The following is a 20,996-nucleotide window of genomic DNA, read 5'->3' on the forward strand; positions in this document are numbered from 1 at the left end:
GTAACGATACGCTCAGGTCACGATACCGTACGTTTCTCGATACGGAGTTCACGATACGATACGTATCACGATATTTTGAACAAAATGAAACTGAAATTCAAATAAGATTTATTAAAAAAACATGAACAAATTTCAATAATTTTCCTTGTTGTACATACAAGATCACATTTCAATAAAATAAATAAATATAAAATTTTAATAAAAACCTTCTGTATTCAAATTAACAGTTGAATAGGGCTGTCTGTCACTGAAAAAAAATGTTACATTTAACATGAACTTAGAATTATGAATAGGGACCGTTCACATATCGCGTCTAAAAACGCGTGGAAGGCGCGGCCGCACCGCTTCTCCTTCTTTCCAAAGCGCTTGCGCTCCTGTGGCGTCGGTCGTTGCTATGCAACCATGAACTGAGCTCTCCAAGAGGATCAGGATGTTTCTGCAAAGGATAAATGATTTCTAGCCCTTGCATTAGTTTTACTACGAGATATATTGATGGAGATAAGATATAAAAACCACCATGTACAGCTATGATCAGCTGTTCGGCTGAGCTTTTGATGTTTTGTTACGGAAAGGCCATAGCTGATCGGTTGATTCTTGTCACACGACCTGCGGTGCGCTTGCGGCATTCTGAGAAGTTGAGAATTGCATGCGCGTCGCGACCACGTTGATCCCATTATGAGCGCGCCTGCCGCGCGGCTACATTTGAAAATAATAACTGACTTGCACGCGGAAAAGACGCAATATGTGAACTGCCCCACAGAACTTCTTAAAGCAAAGCATCGCAAGCGTCTTTTGCTTTTCTGTGAGCACAGCTGTTCCTGTGCACTGCGGTGAAAGAAAGCCACGACTTTTCTCACGCGACCATGCAAGAGACTTACATGAGAAACGTTTAAACCTGCTTGCAAGATTCAATGTGTGCCCGAAACACTTACTGAACTAGAGAGCTGATTGAGACACACCATACGATAAATCGTTACACCCCTAATACTTATAGTAATTTAAAAATGTGGTAGCATTGGATCTGGACAGGAAGGATAACTCTGGGAGTTGGAAGGGGTGTGTCGCGATTCTGCCTTCTCACATCGCGATACAGGTTCGTGGACCTGCGTATCGCGATTTAGGTTTCATATCGCATATCGTTACAGCCCTAATATAAAATAAAATGATAAATGATATATAAAATGATTTCACTCTTACCCAACTTAAACTCACACCGTTTAATTTTTGGTGGGGATCTAAATTGTGTTATTAACCCAATTCTAGATTGTTCGAATCCGAAAACCACACACCAATCTAAGATGTCCCAAGCTCTCTCTACTTTCATGACACAAACGGGCTGTTTGGATCCGTGGAGATTTTTATTCCCGCAAAAGAAAGAATTCTCTTATTTTTTCCCCTGTTCATTCCTCATTCTTAAGAACAGATTATTTTTTATAAATAAGACACTCCTCCCTTAAGTGGAAAAAACTCAGTATTCAGCAATTATAATATCAGATCATGCACCTTTGCTTCTTGATTTACGTTTTATTCAGCACTGTACACAGCGTCCTTCTTGGAGATTAAACTCTACCCTTTTGGCAGATAAAAATTTTCACAGACATATATCAGTGGTGATAGCTATTTTTTTGCTCACAAATGACTTAGAAGAGGTATCACCATTGATTTTATGGGAGACATTTAAAGTTGTCATCAGAGGTGATAATATTTTATTCTGTATCCACCAATAAACTAAAAAAATGCAAACTGCAACAACTAATTGATTCAATAGAAAAATTAGACCAACAACTCTCATTATCCCCTTCTGAAGAACTGCTTAAAAAGAGAGTAGAAGTTAAAGCACATTATGATCAGGTATCAATTTAAAAAACTCAACAAAATTTGCTTTGGTCCAAAGGGAATTTTTTATGAACACGGGAAAAGACAGGCTGTTTATTATCACATCAGATAAAGTGTCAATCAGCTTCCAGGTTAATTCCACAGATTCGCAATGCATCACAACAATTGACAGTGGATCCTAAAGAAATTAACGAAACCTTTAAAAAATATTATGCAAACCTATATACTTAAGAGTTTCCTGGGGATATATCAGATATGTCAGCCTTTTTGAAAGTCCTGAATATCCAGACAATTAATTCAGATCAAAAAGAAAGATTAGAACAACCAATCAATCTGCAAGAGATTATAGACTCTATTAATGCAATGCAAAATGGTAAAACTCCTGGTTGAATTTTATAAAGCTTTTGCTACAAAATTAGATCCATTTCTCCTGAAAATGTTAGAGAATTCTTTAAAGAATGCAAAATTGCCACAATCTCTCAAAGAAGCATTCATTACACTTTTGCCTCAATGGTGTAGCCTTGAAAAGATCCACTTGAGTGCAGTTCCTATAGGCCAATCTCTTTGCTAAATGTTGATGTTAAAATTCTCGTCAAACTTTTAGCCTCTAGAATTGATACTGTTATACCAGTAGTAGTATCTCCAGATCAGACAGGCTTTATTAGGGGTCGCCACTCATTTACTAACCTAAGGAGGCTTCTTGGTATTATGCATTCTCCTGCATCCAGGGAGGTCCCAGAGGTGGTGGTATCCCTGGATGCAGAGAAGGCATTTGATAGAGTGGAGTGGAGATACCTATTTGCAGTATTTTTGGATTTTTTTAAAATTTGGTTTTGGCCCAAAATTCATATCCTGGGTCCAACTGCTGTATTCTAATCCCAAGGTCTCTGTTATAACAAACAAAATATGTTCCCAATTCTTTTCAATACTAAGAGGCACAAGGCAGGGTTGCCCTTTAAGCTCCCTTCTTTTTGCACTAGCGATAGAGGCACTCTCCATTATGCTTAAATCCTTGCAGTCTATACAAGGCATTGATTGAATGGGGTTGGAACACCGGGTTTCTTTATATGCGGATGACCTGCTGTTATACATATCAAATCCAGTTCAAAATGTCCCAATAATAGTGCAGAACCCTAGAATCCGTAAGGAGCTCCTTGAAAGGCAAAGGGCCCAGGGAGGCTTAGCTCTTCCTAATTTTATGGGCTACTACTGGGCCGAAAATCTTCAAAAAAATTATTTGTTGGTATAATTCCCCTGAGGTTGACTGGTGTAAGGCAGAGGCAAATACTTGTATTTCTACATCACTTTCTGCTCTAATAACAATGAAATTACCATTTTCTCCCTCTAAGTACTCTTCAAGCCCAGTTGTATGTTCTATGCTTAAAATATGGTCACAGTTTAGACAAAGGCATAAACTCATCAACTTTTCTATGCTTAGCCCTCTCTGTAATAACCACTTATTCCCTGCTGGTAAAATAGATTTCACGTATACACAGTGGCAGACAGTAGGCTTAGCCAGGTGTAGTGATTTTTATATAGACAACACATTTTCCAGTTTTAAAGACCTTTCAGAGAAATTTCATTTGTCTCAGTCCAATCTATTTCGCTACTTTCAAGTCCGACATTTTATTCAAGCTCAGAGCTCAACTTTTCCTGACGTGCCACCTACTTCACTATTGGATAAAATTCTGGTCTCCTATTGTTCTTAAAGGTCAAATTGTGACAATATATAAGATGGTTATGTCCTCAAATAATGTTTTAATTGAAAGAATTAGAGATGAATGGGTAAATGACATAGGAATTGAAATATCTGACAAAACTTGGGATGAGGCTTTGAATAGAGTAAATGGATCAACCTCTTGTGCACGCCTCAGTCTTATACAATTTAAAGTTATCCACCATGCCTATTACATAAAATGCAGACTTTCAAAAATGTACCCCAATGTTGATGATTTGTGTGATCGATGCAAAGGTGATAAGGTAGACCTTTTTCACATGTTCTGGGCTTGTCAAAAGCTGAATGACTATTGGACATTCATATTTAAAACACTAAATGAGACCTTTAACTTATAATACCCAGTGTTGAAGTACTAGAACATGGTGTTTCATTGACAAATAAGGTAAAAAAAATGTATTGCTTTTGCCACCTTACTAGCAAGAAGAAGAGTATTATTGGAGTGGAAGTCAACTAACCCACCCAAAGCTTCAATGTGGATGTGTGACTCATGTTAATCTTGATTACCTATAGAGTAATATAGCATGTTTCTTATGTCCGAATATTCTTCGGTTTTATTAAAGACATACGCTGTACCGAGTCTTTCCGAAAACAGCCGAGCTCCTGGAGGCGTGCCGTGGGCGAAGCTAAAGAGTGATGAGCACGTGCAGCTTTTGTGTAGCGATCGTCGGCAAGCTATCGATGGTCACCTAAACAAATGTATTTAAACACTTAATACACAATCGCATTATCCCTGGATAACTTTTGAATCACTATAATGATTCAAGGGTATTATAGGGTATTATAGGGTATGATGAATTTATGAATACATTTGTGTTGTTTACATTATATGCACTTAGGAGCCTATTGCCAACAAAACAGTCATTTGATGCAGTATTTACCAGAGATTGTATATTATAGGGAGATGAGGGTCTGAGTAGAGCCCTGCGCGGGACTGATTTCCTTAACCCGCACCCGCCCACTCCCGCTGAATATCTGACCAAGACCGCCCGCTCCCGCAGCCCACATGTTCCACTCTTGCCCGCGCCCGCAAAGTTTGTGTCCACTCCCGCAGACTTTCTCTCAGAGCTTGTAAAAAAAAAAAGGCCTAAACAAATACTCTCAGACTAAATTCGGTCAAATTAACATCCAGAATACCAGACTTTAAACATGATTTTGTTTAAATAAGATGAAGTAGCCGCAAAACCAAAGCACCACACGTGATAAAATCATTGGGTATTTTTTTATTAGCGTTATAAAACATTAACCGTTAACAAAACCACAACTAGCGGCACCTCAGTTTTTAAATGGCTACTGCATACACACTCACCGAACGATTAACTAAACAAGCAGTTTAAATAACAGTTTAAGTAAATAAGCCAAGCACAATACGAAATAACTTTAACTTATTAAATAAACACATAGATATACTTTAAACAAATTAAATACAAAATGAAATAAATAAATTAAATGGAATACCTTGCTTAACAGGCTATTGCAAAGAAAATAAATAATACTAATAAATAAATAAAAATAACGTAGCCTACTTAAACGAATGATCACTGGGCCTTGCATTGCTTACTCCATATTACTATGAAGGGAAAGTATATTGCTGACTGACTGCGGTCGCAGACTTGTGCGTCTTTCTTCCATGTTCTGCCCACACACACTGAATGCCCTCTCTGACGGTGCACTAGATCATGCGAGAATGCTCAAAATAAAACGTGCGAATTTTAAGAATTGTTTCCAAGTGTCTGCTTTTTCTTGCTTTGCTTTTGTCAAGTAAAGAGCCGCTTTAATTTTCTTCTCAACTTCATTTGTTGACTCCATTTCTATTACACGCCAAATCCCACCGTTTCCCGCGGGTCTCCCGCAAAGTTTTCTGACCGCCCACTCCCGCCCGCAGCAAAGGTAAAACCGCCCGCTCCCGCGAGTTTTGCGTTGGGTCCCGCGGGAGCCCAAACCCAATGCAGCCCTCTAGGTCTGAGATCTCTTACCATTGGAGAAAGCGTAACGGCTAACTTAATCACGTGCAGCACCTCTCAGCCTATTGTGTAATGGCAGTGACATCAGTGTCCGCCGTTCAAAACTCCTTCCCTGCGTACCACCATAGCCGGAGCCTTAGCATTAGTTTTTTGGCTAAAGGTTGCAGACTTGCCTTCCAGTAGCTTTTACACAACATCTGTTGTTGTATCTGTTAAACAGTAATGCAGCACATTTGCTGTTGGTAATGCCGTAAATGAGTCCTACCTGTCGCAACATTCACTAGTCTGCCTTCTCTTAAAAAAAAAAAAAATTTTATCAAGCTAAAATCTATAGTTCTCATATAGTTCCCAACAAAAGTATTGTTTAGTGTAAAACGTGCTGAAGATTAGCGAACAGGCTGTCGAGGCCTGTTAGCTTTAGCCATTACGCTTTTTTGACTAAAGGTTGCAGGCTTGCCTTCCAGTGGCTTTGGTATTACTCGCCACCTGTGGTTCCGACTCATGACCGGGATCATTATCGCTGTAACCGCTCCATCTTTCAATTTCAAATGATCTGTAAGTCCAGTGTTGAACTGGCCCTTATTTATAAAACCATTTGCACCGATCCTGAGGGCTCAAGCAGCCACAGAAAAACACGAGATATTCCCCAACTATCACACACAACTTTATCCTTATTTTGATAGTTAATTTAAGGCAGTTTCTATTGGTTATTTTAATGACAAATATCAAGAGCTAGGGCTGGACGATTAATAGAAAAGTAATCAAAACCAGACTTTAGAACCTCTAACCGGCGTAATTTTACCATGTCGGTTATTTCGTTGTTTTTTTTTCCTGTTAATACTTCCCACTTAAAAACATACTAGCCACGTGACTCCGCCCTGTCCAGTCAACACACAGACACGGCGCTTGACCGGTGAGCCTTGCGTCTTCACTAAACTTTGTCAGTTGTATGTTTTAAGGTTATCCAGTTTAGACATTCAAGCGATTTAGACGATCAGATGTGTATTATTATATCGAGCTACCGTGCTTGTGCAGCTGCATTGTGGCATGAAGACTCATAAAAACAGTAATGTTAGCTGCACAAAACGTGAAGATCGCGTGCACTGAGGAGCAGAAACTAGTTGTCAGCGCTGTCCTGTGATTTATCACCAAAGTAGCTTAGAAACTTTAAAGTTATTAATAGCATATGTTTTTCTACTTTTGAAGTAACTATTTCAACCCACAGCTTCACAATTAATAGAGAGATGGTATGACTAATTCACACATGCAATCGCTCTCATTATGTACTGGTACTGTGCTAATTTATCTTTCTGATTTACAACGAGCAGAAATCTGTAAGAAATGTTATGAACCATAGATAAAATAACTGCTGAAAGTGAGCTGTTATGTCAGAGCACTCTTTTATTAGGAAAAAATATCCTACCTTTTAATAGTCAAGTAAATTTACAGTACAAACCTTATAAGTGGGGGAAAAAAAACAGAAACAAAATAATTGTTCATTAATCGTAATCAAAGGTTTTGATTTTAGGCCATAATCATCCAGTCCTATCGAGAGCACATCAGTGCAATGCGTGAGCACAAATCTCTCAGCTCCACTGTTCACTTAATGCTGGGTTCTTTGGGAAGCAAGGTTATCTTTCCCTCACAACCAAAAACACTTCTTTGGTGACATTGTTAATTTCGTAGTCTAAAAACAAAGTGACAGATCTTTTTATCGTGCAAGTCCTGTGCAGGCTGCCGATGACTTCCGTAACCCGAATGAAGCACGTTGATGGGCGTGCTCTTGCTCTCTTACTCTGGTCGATGTGTGCACGCGCACTCTTCCGGAAGAAGTGCCTGTACAAGGAATTCTGCCCTTTATTACATAACGCTCATAGGGCCATGCTCGAAAAAAAACTTTAAGAAATCTGAAGAGTATTTTTGGCACAGTTTTTTTTAAACTTTGGCCATGTTTAGCATGAGAATCCAGCTCTTTAACAGTGTAAATAAGTCAGAATGCATGAAATAGCATTAGACCCCCCTTTAACATTTCCATTATGGAGTGATAATTTTCCCTCCTAAATTAATTTCCAGGGTCATTTTTTACTAGAGGCGGGGGGGGAAAATTTAATTCACGTGTGAATCGTGATTGTATCTACTACCGATTTAGAAATTTGAGAATAATTTCAAAATCAATTTTCAAACTGTTTGTTAATAACTGTCATCGGAACAAAAAAGTGCAATTCAACTACGAGAGCAGCACAGTATACAAACAGTTTAGCACACAACTATGGCAGCAGCTATCTGCCAGCAGATAGTGTTGACAAATCGAATATGAGTGTTCACATCAAAAGCGCGACACTGCTCATGCTTTCTATGTGAACACTGCCGTTTGTTAACATCGGCACTGAAAATTACACATTTTGCATTGTAGCAGATGCAAAGTAGATTGTGGAAGATAGTGGATGTATTAAGAAACTTAATGCCTGGTTCAGTTGGCTATTTTTACATGAAAATTGTCATCAGGTGGCTGTTCTTTGAATCCAGTTTTTGCTTTTGGTTACTGGACTGCTTGTGTTCTGTTCAGTTTCCTTCAGAGAAGTCACTAAGTCTAGTCTCGAAGGTGCTGACATCACTATCTAATTTTAACCCACTGGTCAGCTCATGAAATATTCACCCTCATCTGAAGAGGTGAAACACTCATTTACATAATGAAGCACAGGAAGAGAAAAGGAGAGGCTGTGTATGTGTCGAGAGATGGAGTGAAAGTGCTCTGTCTTCCATTTTGGCATTTCCTGCTGTGTCATTTGAGACTTTTTCCATCCTCGTTGACAGGTGTCTATGACAACCAGGGCACTGTGTTTTGGTTACTTCCCTACTCTGTTTTTTCCCAGTCTCCATTCATTAAGAGATGGAAGTACACTCTTTATAACAATGTAGTTCAGACAAAATTATTGCAAATCATCAAATCAGCAAGGAAAGTGATAACAATGGCAAGTAAACTGTTTGTGATTACGATACCGGGTATAGAAAATATCTACAAAGAAAAAAAAGAGCTAAATAAAGATACCAATACTGTGAATGATACAAGGAATTTTTTTTATCCTCTACTTTCGAATTGTTGCTATCTGGCCGACAGTACTGTGTTCCCTGTTGAGTTTCAAACTCCATTGCTTCCTCCTCCTTATGTAAATCGCATTTGTTTAAAAGACCTCCGGAAAACAGGCGAATCTCAACATAACACTGACTGTTACGTAACAGTCTGGATCATTAATATGTACGACCCCAATATTTGCATATGCCAGCCCATGTTCAAGGCATTACACAAAGGCAGTATTAACGTCTGGATCTGTGCACAGCTGAATCATCAGACTAGGTAAGCAAGCAAGGACAATAGCGAAAAATTGCGGCGGTTGCAATGGGTCGAGTATTGGTAAACATAATGACCGCTCACCGCTGTCAACGTTTTTTGTGCCTCTGATTCATGTCGTCATGTCACTCCGCAAGTAGTCCAATCATTTGTCACGATTGAAGTTCAAAGTGTACGCGCACCGTTATGAATGCGCGCACACAGTGAGGGAAAAAAAATCGCGCCATGATCTCGCAAAGCAACGCGCAGAGAGACCAGACAGTGTACAGACTAGTGAGTTTTTGTGACAATTGTGAGGGAAATACACAATTTATACCCATAAACTGTGTAGTCAGTCGTTCTCCCTCCCATCTGCACCGTGTGAATTGTAAACGCAGGCAGGTCAGTGAGTTACAGGGCGCTACGTGTCTCCGTCCAGTTTAGGCTAGTAACTAATAGGCCTATGCTGTTATATAGTTTATAGGGGTGTGACGAGCGAGACTAAAGTGTGACGAGATTTCTCGTCGAGGCGAAAAGTAGTCTCGTGATGTTGCCATGACAGAGTGTTAGGATGATTAGGAAAGAATATGCCACTGCTACGTTTACATTACGCCTCCACTGTCGTTTTGCTTTGTATTTAAATAAAAAAAACATTTAATTCAGTTGGATAACGGTCGCCGCCGCTCCACATTCACAGAGTACGCACGATCACGAAAGTGAAAGTAAACGCGAGCGCTCATTCAAACGCGATTTCAATACCCTGCATTTTGAAAGCGGCTCCCTGACAAATACAGATATCTCTCAATATGAAAGCTATTTTAGGCTGGGCAGTGTAGTTGTAACCATCTCTTAGCTCTGTATCAAAGAAAAATGTGGTCTTATTTGCACTTTGAATATTGAGAGAGTGCGATTATGGTTGCATTTATTGTAAAATGTTAGCATAAAAATGAATAACAGGTTTCTCTTAATCTTATTAAGCACAAACAGTAAGGTTTCATTTGTTAACATTAGTTAATGCACTGTGAACTATCATGAACTAACAATGAATGACTATTTTTATTAACTAACATAAACAAAGATTAATAAATACTGCAGCAAAGATATTGCTCATTGTTAGTTGATGTTGGTTAATACATTAATGTTAATAAATGAGATCTTATTGTAAAGTGTTACCATTTTTATTTATACTGTTTTTATTATATGATCAGTTTGTGGAAAGGAGTTCAGTTAGGAGGTCAAAAGTTGTAGAAGCTCATAACTCATGTACAGTAAGGTCTGAAGAGACTGAAATCATACAGAAGAGAAGTCAGTCAGTTGAGTTAGTGGCAAAACCTTTTACAGTACTAACTTGAGTATTGTTGTCTTTTACCACATATGATAATTCATACTCAGAAAGTAGAACTGAAATGACATTCATTACAAGATGATTAGTTAAAACATTTCAAATACACCTGCAGAATATTTTTTCTAGTCGTGTATTTCGCTATCTTGTCTCGTCTCGTGAACTCAATCTCGAGTCGTCTCGTGAGATACCTGTCTCGTCACACCCCTAATAGTTTATATAGAATTAAGTTAGCATTAGCAGAGTTGTCTGTTTTGCAGCACTGAGCAGTTATTTTACATAACTTTATCATAAAAAAACAGTACAAAAACAAGCCACGCCCCTCTGTAAGCCCCTCCCCCATAACAAAGCCCCGCCCCCATGGTAAGTGCACCGTATAGTTTCCTGCTTTTTTGTCCTTTGCCAATCACACCTATGATATATATATACAGCTATGGAAAAAATTAAGAGACCACTTAACATTGATTTCTGAACTTGGAGTGGTCTCTTAATTTTTTCCATAGCTATATATATATATATATAATATATTAGAAAAGGAACTGGCCCCCAGATGTGTCCACGACATCGAATCTGGCCCCCTTTTAAAAAAGTTTGGACACTCCTGACTAGGGTTGCAAAATTCCGGGAATTTTCAAAGCTGGAAACTTTCCATGGGAATTAACGGGAATAAATGGGAATTAACGGGAATATATGGGAATTAACGGGAATTAATGGGAATAAACAGAGAATTTGCAAAATTACAGGTTAGCCTATAACAGGGTACTTAAATGTAGTTGAAAAGAACATCTTGCTGCATAGTTTTGGTTAAACAACCATATTTAATGCAATTTTAGTTCAATTTTTACCCTGCACATTCCTCAATCACAGTCACATGACTTATTGCAGGGCTATTGAGGCCACGCCCCCTGCATGCTCTGTGCATTCCCCCAGTCCATAACATGCACATTTGATCAGAAATACAGAAAAAAACAGTAATATTGTGAAACATCAATACAATTTAAAATAATGGTTCTCTATTTTGATATACATAAAAATATAATTTATTCCTGTGATAAAGCTGATTTCAGCATCATTACTCCAGTCTTCAGTGTCACATGATCCTTCAGTTATCAATGTTTGAAACAGTTGTGCTGCTTAATATTTTTTATAACCTGTGATACTTTTTCAGGATTCTATAAAAATTTAAAGAACAGAATTTTTTAATAGAAATCTTTTGTTACAATATACACTACCATTCAAAATTTGGGGGGTCAGTTGATTACTTTTATTCAAGGATGTGTCAGATTGATAAACAAAAAGTGATATTAAAGTGATATTGTTAGAAAAGATTTTGAATAAATTCTGTCGTCTTAACTTTTTGTTAATCAGTGAATCCTGAAAATAGTATTACAGGTTCCAAAAAATATTCAGCAGCACAACTGTTTCCAACAATGTTAAAAACTGAGTATCAGATCAGAATATTAGAATGATTTCTGAAGAATCATGTGACACTGAAATAAATAACACATAACAATTGCTGCAATAAAAATATATTTATTTTACATATTTACTAAATTAGAATTAATTGAATGCGAAAAATAAATAACTGTTATTTCATGTTATGACCAAACAAAATTAAACATTTTTTTATTTGTTTTTATATGATACTTTTTATATAAATATTATAAATTTAAATAAATTTCCCAAAATTTCCAATAAATTCCCGTAAATTCCCATAAATTCCTGTAAAGTTTCCAATTTGGAATATTTCCAAAATTCCCCAGCTTAAGTTTCCGTGGAAAGTTTCCGGAAATTTACCAGAAATTTACCGGAAACTTTCCGCCCCTTTGCAACCCTACTCCTGACGTTACGTAAGCGATTAGAACTTCGAGAGGTGTTACACTTTCTTCGTAAGTTGAATACTGAAGGCAGTCTAGCGAAGCTAGATATTTTTACTTATATGAACGCATCGCTTCGCTTCAGAAGGCCTTTATTTAGCCCCCGGAGCCTTGTGGAGTACGTTTATGATGGATGGATGCACTTTCTTGAGCTTCATACTCTTGGTCCCGTTCACTGCCATTATAAAGCTTGGTCAGGATATTTATTAATAGAACTCTGATTGTGTTCATCAGAAGGAAGAAAGTCAAATATACCTAGGATGACTTGAGGGTGAGTAAATCTTGGGGTAATTTTCATTTTAAAGTGAACTAATCCTTTAAAGCTTGCATTTATATATATTTATATTAATTTAAAAGCAAAGTTTAATATTAATAGTAAATGAATATAATAATTATAATATAGTAATATATTATATGAATTATACACAGTTGCAATTAATATAATAATAAATAATTAGCAGCAAAAGATAGGCACTTTTGTCTCTCAAATTCTTTTACTCTAAACTGTTTTAATTTGGAGCGAGAGATACAGGGGGAGTGGCTTTATTGCATCAGATATGTCACTTTACTGAGGCTACATCCACATGAAGCCAGAGCTTTCCCTATCCGATCTTTTTTTTTTTTCCCCTCGTCTTAAGAAGTATCTGCGTACACACAAAACCACTGAAACCGACTCAAAACAATGAAGTATACATGCCAGATCAGTATGTGGTGCTGTAATTCTGCCACAGGGATACACTAAAAATGGAGAATAAGACTTGGGGCATGCGCATAAACCTTAAGCGCTGTATACAAACTTTAGTAAATCTTAGAAATAAAGCTTTACTTCAGTAAGCTTCTGCAGCATGAACACAAGCATGTAGTCTGCTGTTGCTGTTGCTGTTTTGTGCTGTTAGCGGTGTCTGACTAGGGTCGACAACGTGGGGTGATGACATCATCGTTTCACAAAATATACGGATTGGCTGTACACACAAAAATGCAAGGGCATCATTTTCAGATTTATCCACTCTGGGACCCGGTTTCAAAAAATAGTGGTTTCACGTTCTGAAAATGCCGGATCCATCTGGATGAAACGCCTATACGAGACACAATTTTTGCGTATACAGCTAAACTCGTCTCCGTGTGGACATGCCCTCTGAGCTGATTGGTCAAGTTTTGGTCTGCGATTTCTAACCCTGAATAAAACCTGCTCCAGAGCAGGTTAGCCATGTAGCGTAACTTACCATGACAATGAAATCCGCTAAAAAAATCAATCCACTTTCTTGAGCCTGAAAAACCAGAGTTTGCTCAAACTAATCTCAAACCTACCTGGGTAGCAACTGAAACCGGCTTCATGCAACAGCCCAATGATGTTCCTAACAACATTTGCATGGTTCTGCAGTTATGTGATCTGCTACATATTAGCATCTCTATGTCACTGCTAATGTGATTAAATCCAGTCTGATTATTGATCATTTACCATACATGCATTAAATTTAAATTGAATTCGGTGATGATCACACACTGATACTGTCTGGGAGTTTTTAATAGGGTTTAACTGCATGATCGCACATCTGTTTGTCTAATAAAGTCCTATCTTTGCCTTTCAGAAATCGAGCGATAGCAGATTATCTGAGATCTAATGGCTACGAAGAGGCATATTCTGTTTTTAAGAAGGAGGCAGAGTTGGATATGGTAGTAACACTTTTTCACCTATAAGCTTTAAAATAAAACAGTCGCATTTGATGTGTTAGTGTAAGTCACATTCTCACTTATAATTATTTCAGAATGAAGAGTTGGATAAGAAGTATGCAGGCCTTTTGGAAAAGAAATGGACTTCAGTCATAAGATTACAAAAAAAGGTCAGTATAGTATATCATTTCTTTTTCCAGTAAAAAACAAGGTAATATTTCTAAAATTGCCCAGATGTCTGTTTTCTAAAATATACACCCTTGTAACCCCAGTTTTTCTTGTTTTTTGTTAGGTTATGGAGTTGGAGTCTAAACTGAATGAAGCTAAGGAGGAGATCACTTTAGGAGGCCCTGTGGCACAGAAACGAGACCCCAAAGAGTGGATCCCACGCCCGCCTGAGAAGTACGCCCTCAGCGGTCACAGAAGCCCTGTCACACGAGTCATCTTCCACCCTGTGTTTAGCCTCATGGTCTCTGCCTCAGAGGACGCCACTATAAAGGTTTTTTTTTTGTTTGTTTGTTTGTTTTTGTTTTTTTTATGCATCAGATATTTTGACTTTGATAGGTTGTACAAGGATGTATGCATATGCTATATTTTCAGTTTTCAAATCCATCTGCTCTCATTCTTTTCTGCTGAGTAACTGACTATCTCCATGGAGAAATCGTGATGCTCTGGTTTCCCAGGGCAACGGTGCAGTGAGTGGTTCTCTGGACACCAGGCAGTGCAGTTATAAACGTTCTTAGTCTGCTTTTCTTTATTCGTTTCTTTGTGCCTTTTCCCATGTCAAGACATCTATAGATCACTAATAAATATCACAACTAGACTGCTAGAGACATTTTGCATCTTTTTTTTTTTTTCTTCTTCATAGATTCATAGATCTGCTCAATGTTCTTTGTTGTCTAACCTGCTGCTGTTTGCAGGTCTTATTTGTAGTTGAAGCAGTTTTTCTGTGCAGGATTTAAAACCTGCTAATATTAATCTTTGGTACTGTACTTTTAACATTCTAGTTTGGCACACTTGTGTGAAATAGACCTTGACAACTACTTGGTTATACTAGTTGTCCAAAAAAAGTAGTTGACAAGTCCGTGTTAAGACTTGTCTTGTGTATATGACGCTGTGCAGTTTGGTGTTTCTGGGAAATTTTCCTGCATTGCATTAAGACACTGTGAGCAGTGCAGCTTGCATTGTCATGAACGATGCAAAAAGTCATGTCCTGACCAATATGGTTCACTTATGTACATTCATTGTTCTTTTTATCATTCCATATACACAATCATTTGAACGTTTGGGATCAGAATTTTTTTTTTTTTTTTTTTTTTTAAGAAATTAATACTTTTATTTAGCAAGGACACATTGAATTGATCAAAAGTAAAGGTAAACACTTTTACATTTTTACAAAAAAATAACAAAATATTAGGCAGCATAACCATTTTCAGCATTGATAACAATAAATATTTCTTAAGCAGCAAATCAGCATATTAGAATGATTAGAGAAGGATCATGTAATACTGAAGCTTTGCAATCACAGGAATAAATTACATTTTAAAATACATTAAAATAGAAAAGTTATTTTGTATTAATAATTATAATTAACAATAATACTTGTTTTTACTGTGTTTTTGATCAAATAATTGCAGCCTTGGTGAGTATAAGAATCTTCTTTCAGAAACATTGAAAAGTATTTCTGACCCCAAATGTTTGAATGGTAGTGTAGTGTTTTATTTAGAAAAACTAATTGGAAACATGCTTTGTATAGTTTTCACAGTAGTAATCATATCAGTTATCGAACATCACAGTTAATTTAATAATTCAGTTATATTGAATATTTATTCTATATTTTGTAATATATTTATAGTATGTTTATTATTTATTATAATTTTTATTATTTATTATAATTTTTATTTTATTGGGTTTTGTCCAGAATTGTATTAGTGTAGTTTGATTCTAAAAATTAATTCTATGTGCTGTTCTGGTGTGTTGCACCAGAGCACTCAGTTGTTTTACTCAAGCTGCACAAACTGTTTTTGAAATTGTGTAACAGTATTTTAAATCACTTTGAATAAAGTGTGCATGTTTGTCCCATTCTGTTGTTGTGTAGGTTTGGGACTATGAGGCTGGAGATTTCGAGCGGACCCTGAAGGGTCACACTGATTCAGTGCAGGACATCTCCTTTGACCAGACTGGAAAGCTGCTGGCTTCTTGCTCCGCAGACATGACCATCAAACTCTGGGACTTCCAGGGCTTTGAGTGCATCAAGACCATGCATGGTACACATTTCCTGCTTTGCTACCACATAATTACCATTATTCAAATCTACTGTTTGGTGGAGGAACTTCCTTGAATGGCCTTTGACCAATATAGGCTTAACTTATTAGTGTGCTGGAGATTCCTCTCTCTGGACACTGACGGCATGGTGCGGTTCGGTACGGATCACTTTTTGCCACTTTTCCACTGCAAGGGATGGCTCGGTATGGAACGGAATGGCTTGCTTAAATAGTACCACCTCGGTTGAGGTTCCAAGCATGCCGAACCGATACTAAATGTGACTTGTAAACACTGCAGATCACTGATTGGTCAGAAAGAATCGTCACTACCAGTGTCATTGGATTTAAATAGTCAGTAATTTCATTTAAATGATCGTCGCACAAACCTGAAAAAAGAAATGGCTGTATTGTCGTGTTCAGTAGATGAGGTGCAGACTCGTTGGTTGCCAAGGAGTGGATCCACAGCAGTAAAGGCGGCGCAACTATAACGATCAGGTAATAATCCCACCCACTTTGAAGCGGTACTAAACTGCAGTGGAAAAGCAAACTGAAAGTAAACGAGCCGTGCTGAACCGAACCAAGCCGAGCCAAGTCGTTCCACGCATTGGAAAAGCGCCATGAGACTCAGTCAGGACCTGATGGTCTGGGGGGAGGGGTAAAGGTTTGTTTGGGGGCAGGATTAACCAGGCTGACAGCTTTAATCTCTCACTCGGATAACAAAGGTGCCTGTTTTAATCATATGCTGTAAATTCTGTCCTTTACATCGGTCAGTAACTTACCTTAGAATTAAGATTCAAATAATTTTTTCTGTACACAGGATGTTTATCTAAGTCAAAAATCCAGTTGCTTGAAACTAACTGTAACTAAGCTGTTCCTCATACCTTATATTGCATTCAACTTCCTCCCATCCTCAGGACATGATCACAATGTGTCGTCAGTTGCCATCATGCCCAACGGGGATCACATAGTGTCTGCTTCCAGGGATAAGACCATGAAAATGTGGGAAGTGGCCACTGGGTGAGTAATAATGAAGCACATTGTGCGAATAATTGTTTTTAATATTGTACTTTTCGCGGATTTCAATGAGTCACATGTTAAGCTCTGAATAACTTGTAGTTTTTGCCATGTTATTGCCTCAAGAAATGGTTATGGAAATTTCTTTTTAATGAAAAAATTTGTCATTTTTTTCAAAGCAGGACAAAACATTCTGAAAGTATGTGAGTGTGAATGTATAATGATTCTCTCTGTCTTGCCTCAGTTACTGTGTGAAGACATTCACGGGTCACAGGGAGTGGGTGCGTATGGTCCGGCCCAATCAAGACGGCACACTGTTGGCTAGCTGCTCTAATGACCAGACGGTACGCGTGTGGGTGGTGGCCACCAAAGAGTGCAAGGCGGAGCTGCGGGAGCACGAGCATGTGGTGGAGTGCATCTCCTGGGCCCCTGAGAGCGCACACCCTACCATATCTGAGGCTACAGGCTCTGAGGTACATTGTGTTCATTGATGGGAGATTACTGGCATTTTTACTGCCTCTTTTCCCCTTTTCTTCATCATGAAAGACATTGTATTCTGTTACTAATTTGTCATGTTAACTCTCTTCTTGCAGAACAAGAAGAGTGGAAAGCCTGGGCCATTCCTGTTATCTGGATCCAGAGACAAGACCATTAAAATGTGGGACATAAGTACTGGCATGTGCCTTATGACACTGGTGAGTAGAACTCAGCATATATTGCATACATTTCATAACAGCATACATTTCTCTCTAAAGGTTCATTAATAAATATTTAAAATGTCTCCTTGCTATTTTTTTCCCAACACATTCATAATCATTACTTTTGCTGGTGCTTTGCGGTAAGCTTTAAGCAAGCTTTTAATATATTAAAAGCTCATTATGGTTTAGCATTCCCCCAGTATATATTTAAGTAATTAAATTAATATATATGTGCGATTTAGTCAACTAATGGCTTAAATGAACGACTACTAGTCGACTTAGTCTGGGGAAGCCCTAATTCCTGATTGTCTGTGAAAATTCACAGAACAATGGTAAATGCAACTGCACCTTCTGTCATAATTCTGAGATAAAAAGTTGATGTGCTTAAGTCATAATTATAAATAATGTAATGTTGTAATTATTTAATGTGATAATTTTTACTGTATCTTAGTATAAAATTATTTTTGACTTGTCTTTGTCATAATTATGATTTACCAAAGCAGGACATTTTATAGTTGCATGAAATTAAAAGTTGTAGCTGATTGATTGTTTGTGCTTATTTCTCATGCTGGAAATGGGAATTTGCATTGCATAGTGGGGTGCAGTACCCGGCATATTGCGCATTTTAGCAAATGTGTTCTTGGTAGTTTACGTTGGACTATTTTCTATCAGTGTGCATATCATAATGTAGTAATGCTCTGTATTTGATTTTTTTTTTTTTTTTTTTTTTTTTTTTTGAGGAAATATTAGCAATCTTTTTCAAATACACATTGAAGTAACTTTTACTGTTTATTGGATCTACTGCATCATGTGGCAAATTCTGAGAGTTTCTTGTTTTTCATTCATCTTTTACTTTTCTCGCCTCTCAGGTAGGCCATGATAACTGGGTGCGTGGAGTGCTGTTCCATCCGGGTGGGAGATTTGTAGTGAGCTGTGCTGATGACAAGACCCTTCGTATCTGGGACTATAAGAACAAGCGCTGCATGAAGACCCTGTGTGCCCATGAACACTTTGTTACCTCTCTGGGTAAGCCAAGCAGATTGTGTTGTCTTTGAAACAAAATGGTGACATTTGGACTTGTTACTCTATTTTATCAGTGCAATATTCATCCATTAATTCAACTTCATCTTTCTTCCACAGATTTCCACAAGACTTCTCCTTACGTGGTGACAGGAAGTGTAGATCAAACGGTCAAAGTGTGGGAATGTCGCTGAACACCATAGGATCTGCCCCTTCCCTTTCCCCCCAGCACCACCACTTTGGCCACTCCCACACCTGCTCTTCAGGATGCACTCATTACTATGGTTACCACCTCATCCAGCTCTCTTCTAATTACTATTGTCCTTTTATGTAAATTACTCTGGATGTAGTTTGAGCTTATTAAATGTTACACAAGACACTCACAAGGAGAAAAAAAAATTAGTAAAAAGTAAAACAAGTATTCTTGCATGGTGAATCCAAAACTTGTATACTGTAAATTTTTTGCTTCTCATCATCTAAAGAACCGTAGGGATGCAGAGCACAGGTGCTGCTCTCGCCTCAAGCGTTTATCAACAGAAGGCAGAATGATGCTGTTTGGGGAATTCAGGATACAGGGCACTCAAAACCGTTTCCGTTCTGTTGGACGTTTTTACGTTTTCTTTCCTTTGACGTTTGTCACATTCTGCTTTACAGAAAAGAAAGACTTAACATTTAAACTGACTGAAGACGAACAGTTTAACATGTCTGTTCTGGGGGTCTGCAATGTATTTTAACCGTATGAACGTCTGGATGCGCAGTTCTCCCCTCTACAAGATGATTTGTGTTTGACATTCGTCACTTTAAGAAGTGCTAAATAGTAGGATACGACTTCAGTTCACATTATTGAACCATTCTCATTCAAAGCTCATCCATGAAGTCCTTTTCTATTTTAAAAACAGGTTTATTGAAGCAGTTTAGGCAAGTCTGCATGCTATCCTGTTGGATAAGGAGTGCAGAAAACACAATAAGAGAAGAGGAATCACTTTAAGGACATGGATCAGTAAAGTGCACTTGTCCCTGGAGGCAATAGTGTTTCACGCAGGGTTTACATTGTTTTGTTTTGGGGTTTTTTTGTACAGAAAATATAATTCTGACACCCTCCATTGCCACATCTTGGTAATGGAGGACCTTGATATACTTTATTTACTGATAGAGGGCAAGTGAAGTGCCATTTTACTCATTCTTAATTGCGCACATTCTCCATTTTCAGGACTATGGGACAAAACGCTTCACACAAATGCAGCTACATCTCATTCACATTCTGATTTAGCACCTTTCCCAGCTTTCACTCTGACCGCCCACATTCTGCCTCGCTATTCTCAAAAATGACTTCATTTGTTCATAGGTTTCATTAACCCCCCCTCGTGAAACCCTCAACATCATTGATATAGCGCTTTCATTGCTTTGTCATTCTGCTTCTTGCCTGCACCATTCGCTTGTGCGCATTTGTAAAGAGTGCAGGAGACGTCGCCCGTACAGGCTTTTTGACGTGCTCCGTGGTACTGCTCAGTCACCATGTGCCGATGAGCAATCTAGTCAGTCTCTTTTGAATCGGGGAGGTTTTTGGCATTGCAGAGGAAGATATCTGGACCTTGTGGAGTTTGAGGACGACACCTCCATGGTAGATCGACGTGCAATATCTATAGGCTGCTCTGTGTTAACTATTAAGGTGTGTATGTGTTTTCTATGAACACATTTATAGGAAGATGGCCTCCTGATCAGATTAATGGGGCAGACAGACAAAGAGTCTGACAGGAGCAAGTTTAAAATGTTCTCCACTGGCTGCCGTACATGGCAACAATTAGCATCTTATAAGACTACATCACTGGTGAGTAGTTTGCTGTGCTTGCTGGTCCGCAGCGTACTGTTTTGAACAGTAGAGTCATGTATGCCCAAACACTGCCATCCCAAAGCTGTGTATGTAGAATCTATGGGTGTGTGTGTGTGTGGGGACGTCACTTCCTGTCTGTGAGCACACAGCGGACTCTGACTCCAGCTATTCGCTTTCTCTGCCTTGTTAATGTACTGAGAATCCCCAATATCGAGGACTTCATTCTGCTTTTTGTGGTCTCACACACACTCATGCACTCACATAAATAAATAACTGTCCATCAGTATATCTTGATGTCATTGTTTGCAACATAATTAAAATAATAAAATATCTGTAAATATAAATCAGCCCATCTGTTGTTTTTTTTTCTTATACAGTTGATGCCAAAATATTGTCACTTTTTTTTTTTTGCTGGA

The 20,996-nt window shown here is 38.1% G+C and overlaps 1 protein-coding gene across 1 annotated transcript in view; it reads left to right on the forward strand.

Annotated features, from left to right (window-relative positions):
• The window catches only part of pafah1b1b (platelet-activating factor acetylhydrolase 1b, regulatory subunit 1b), a 35,749-nt gene extending 14,825 nt beyond the window's left edge, over nt 1-20,924 (forward strand). The window contains exons 3-11 of the mRNA XM_048165191.1: nt 13,672-13,756; nt 13,849-13,923; nt 14,046-14,252; nt 15,852-16,020; nt 16,932-17,034; nt 17,276-17,504; nt 17,625-17,726; nt 18,599-18,755; nt 18,870-20,924. Coding sequence (XP_048021148.1) covers nt 13,672-13,756; nt 13,849-13,923; nt 14,046-14,252; nt 15,852-16,020; nt 16,932-17,034; nt 17,276-17,504; nt 17,625-17,726; nt 18,599-18,755; nt 18,870-18,943 — 1,201 coding nt within the window. The 3' untranslated portion in view covers nt 18,944-20,924. The remainder of the gene's footprint in view (nt 1-13,671; nt 13,757-13,848; nt 13,924-14,045; nt 14,253-15,851; nt 16,021-16,931; nt 17,035-17,275; nt 17,505-17,624; nt 17,727-18,598; nt 18,756-18,869) is intronic.
• The last annotated feature ends 72 nt before the right edge of the window (nt 20,925-20,996 follow it).

This window comes from Megalobrama amblycephala, linkage group LG18 (assembly GCF_018812025.1).
Source record: "Megalobrama amblycephala isolate DHTTF-2021 linkage group LG18, ASM1881202v1, whole genome shotgun sequence".
In the NCBI taxonomy this organism is placed as follows: domain Eukaryota; kingdom Metazoa; phylum Chordata; class Actinopteri; order Cypriniformes; family Xenocyprididae; genus Megalobrama; species Megalobrama amblycephala.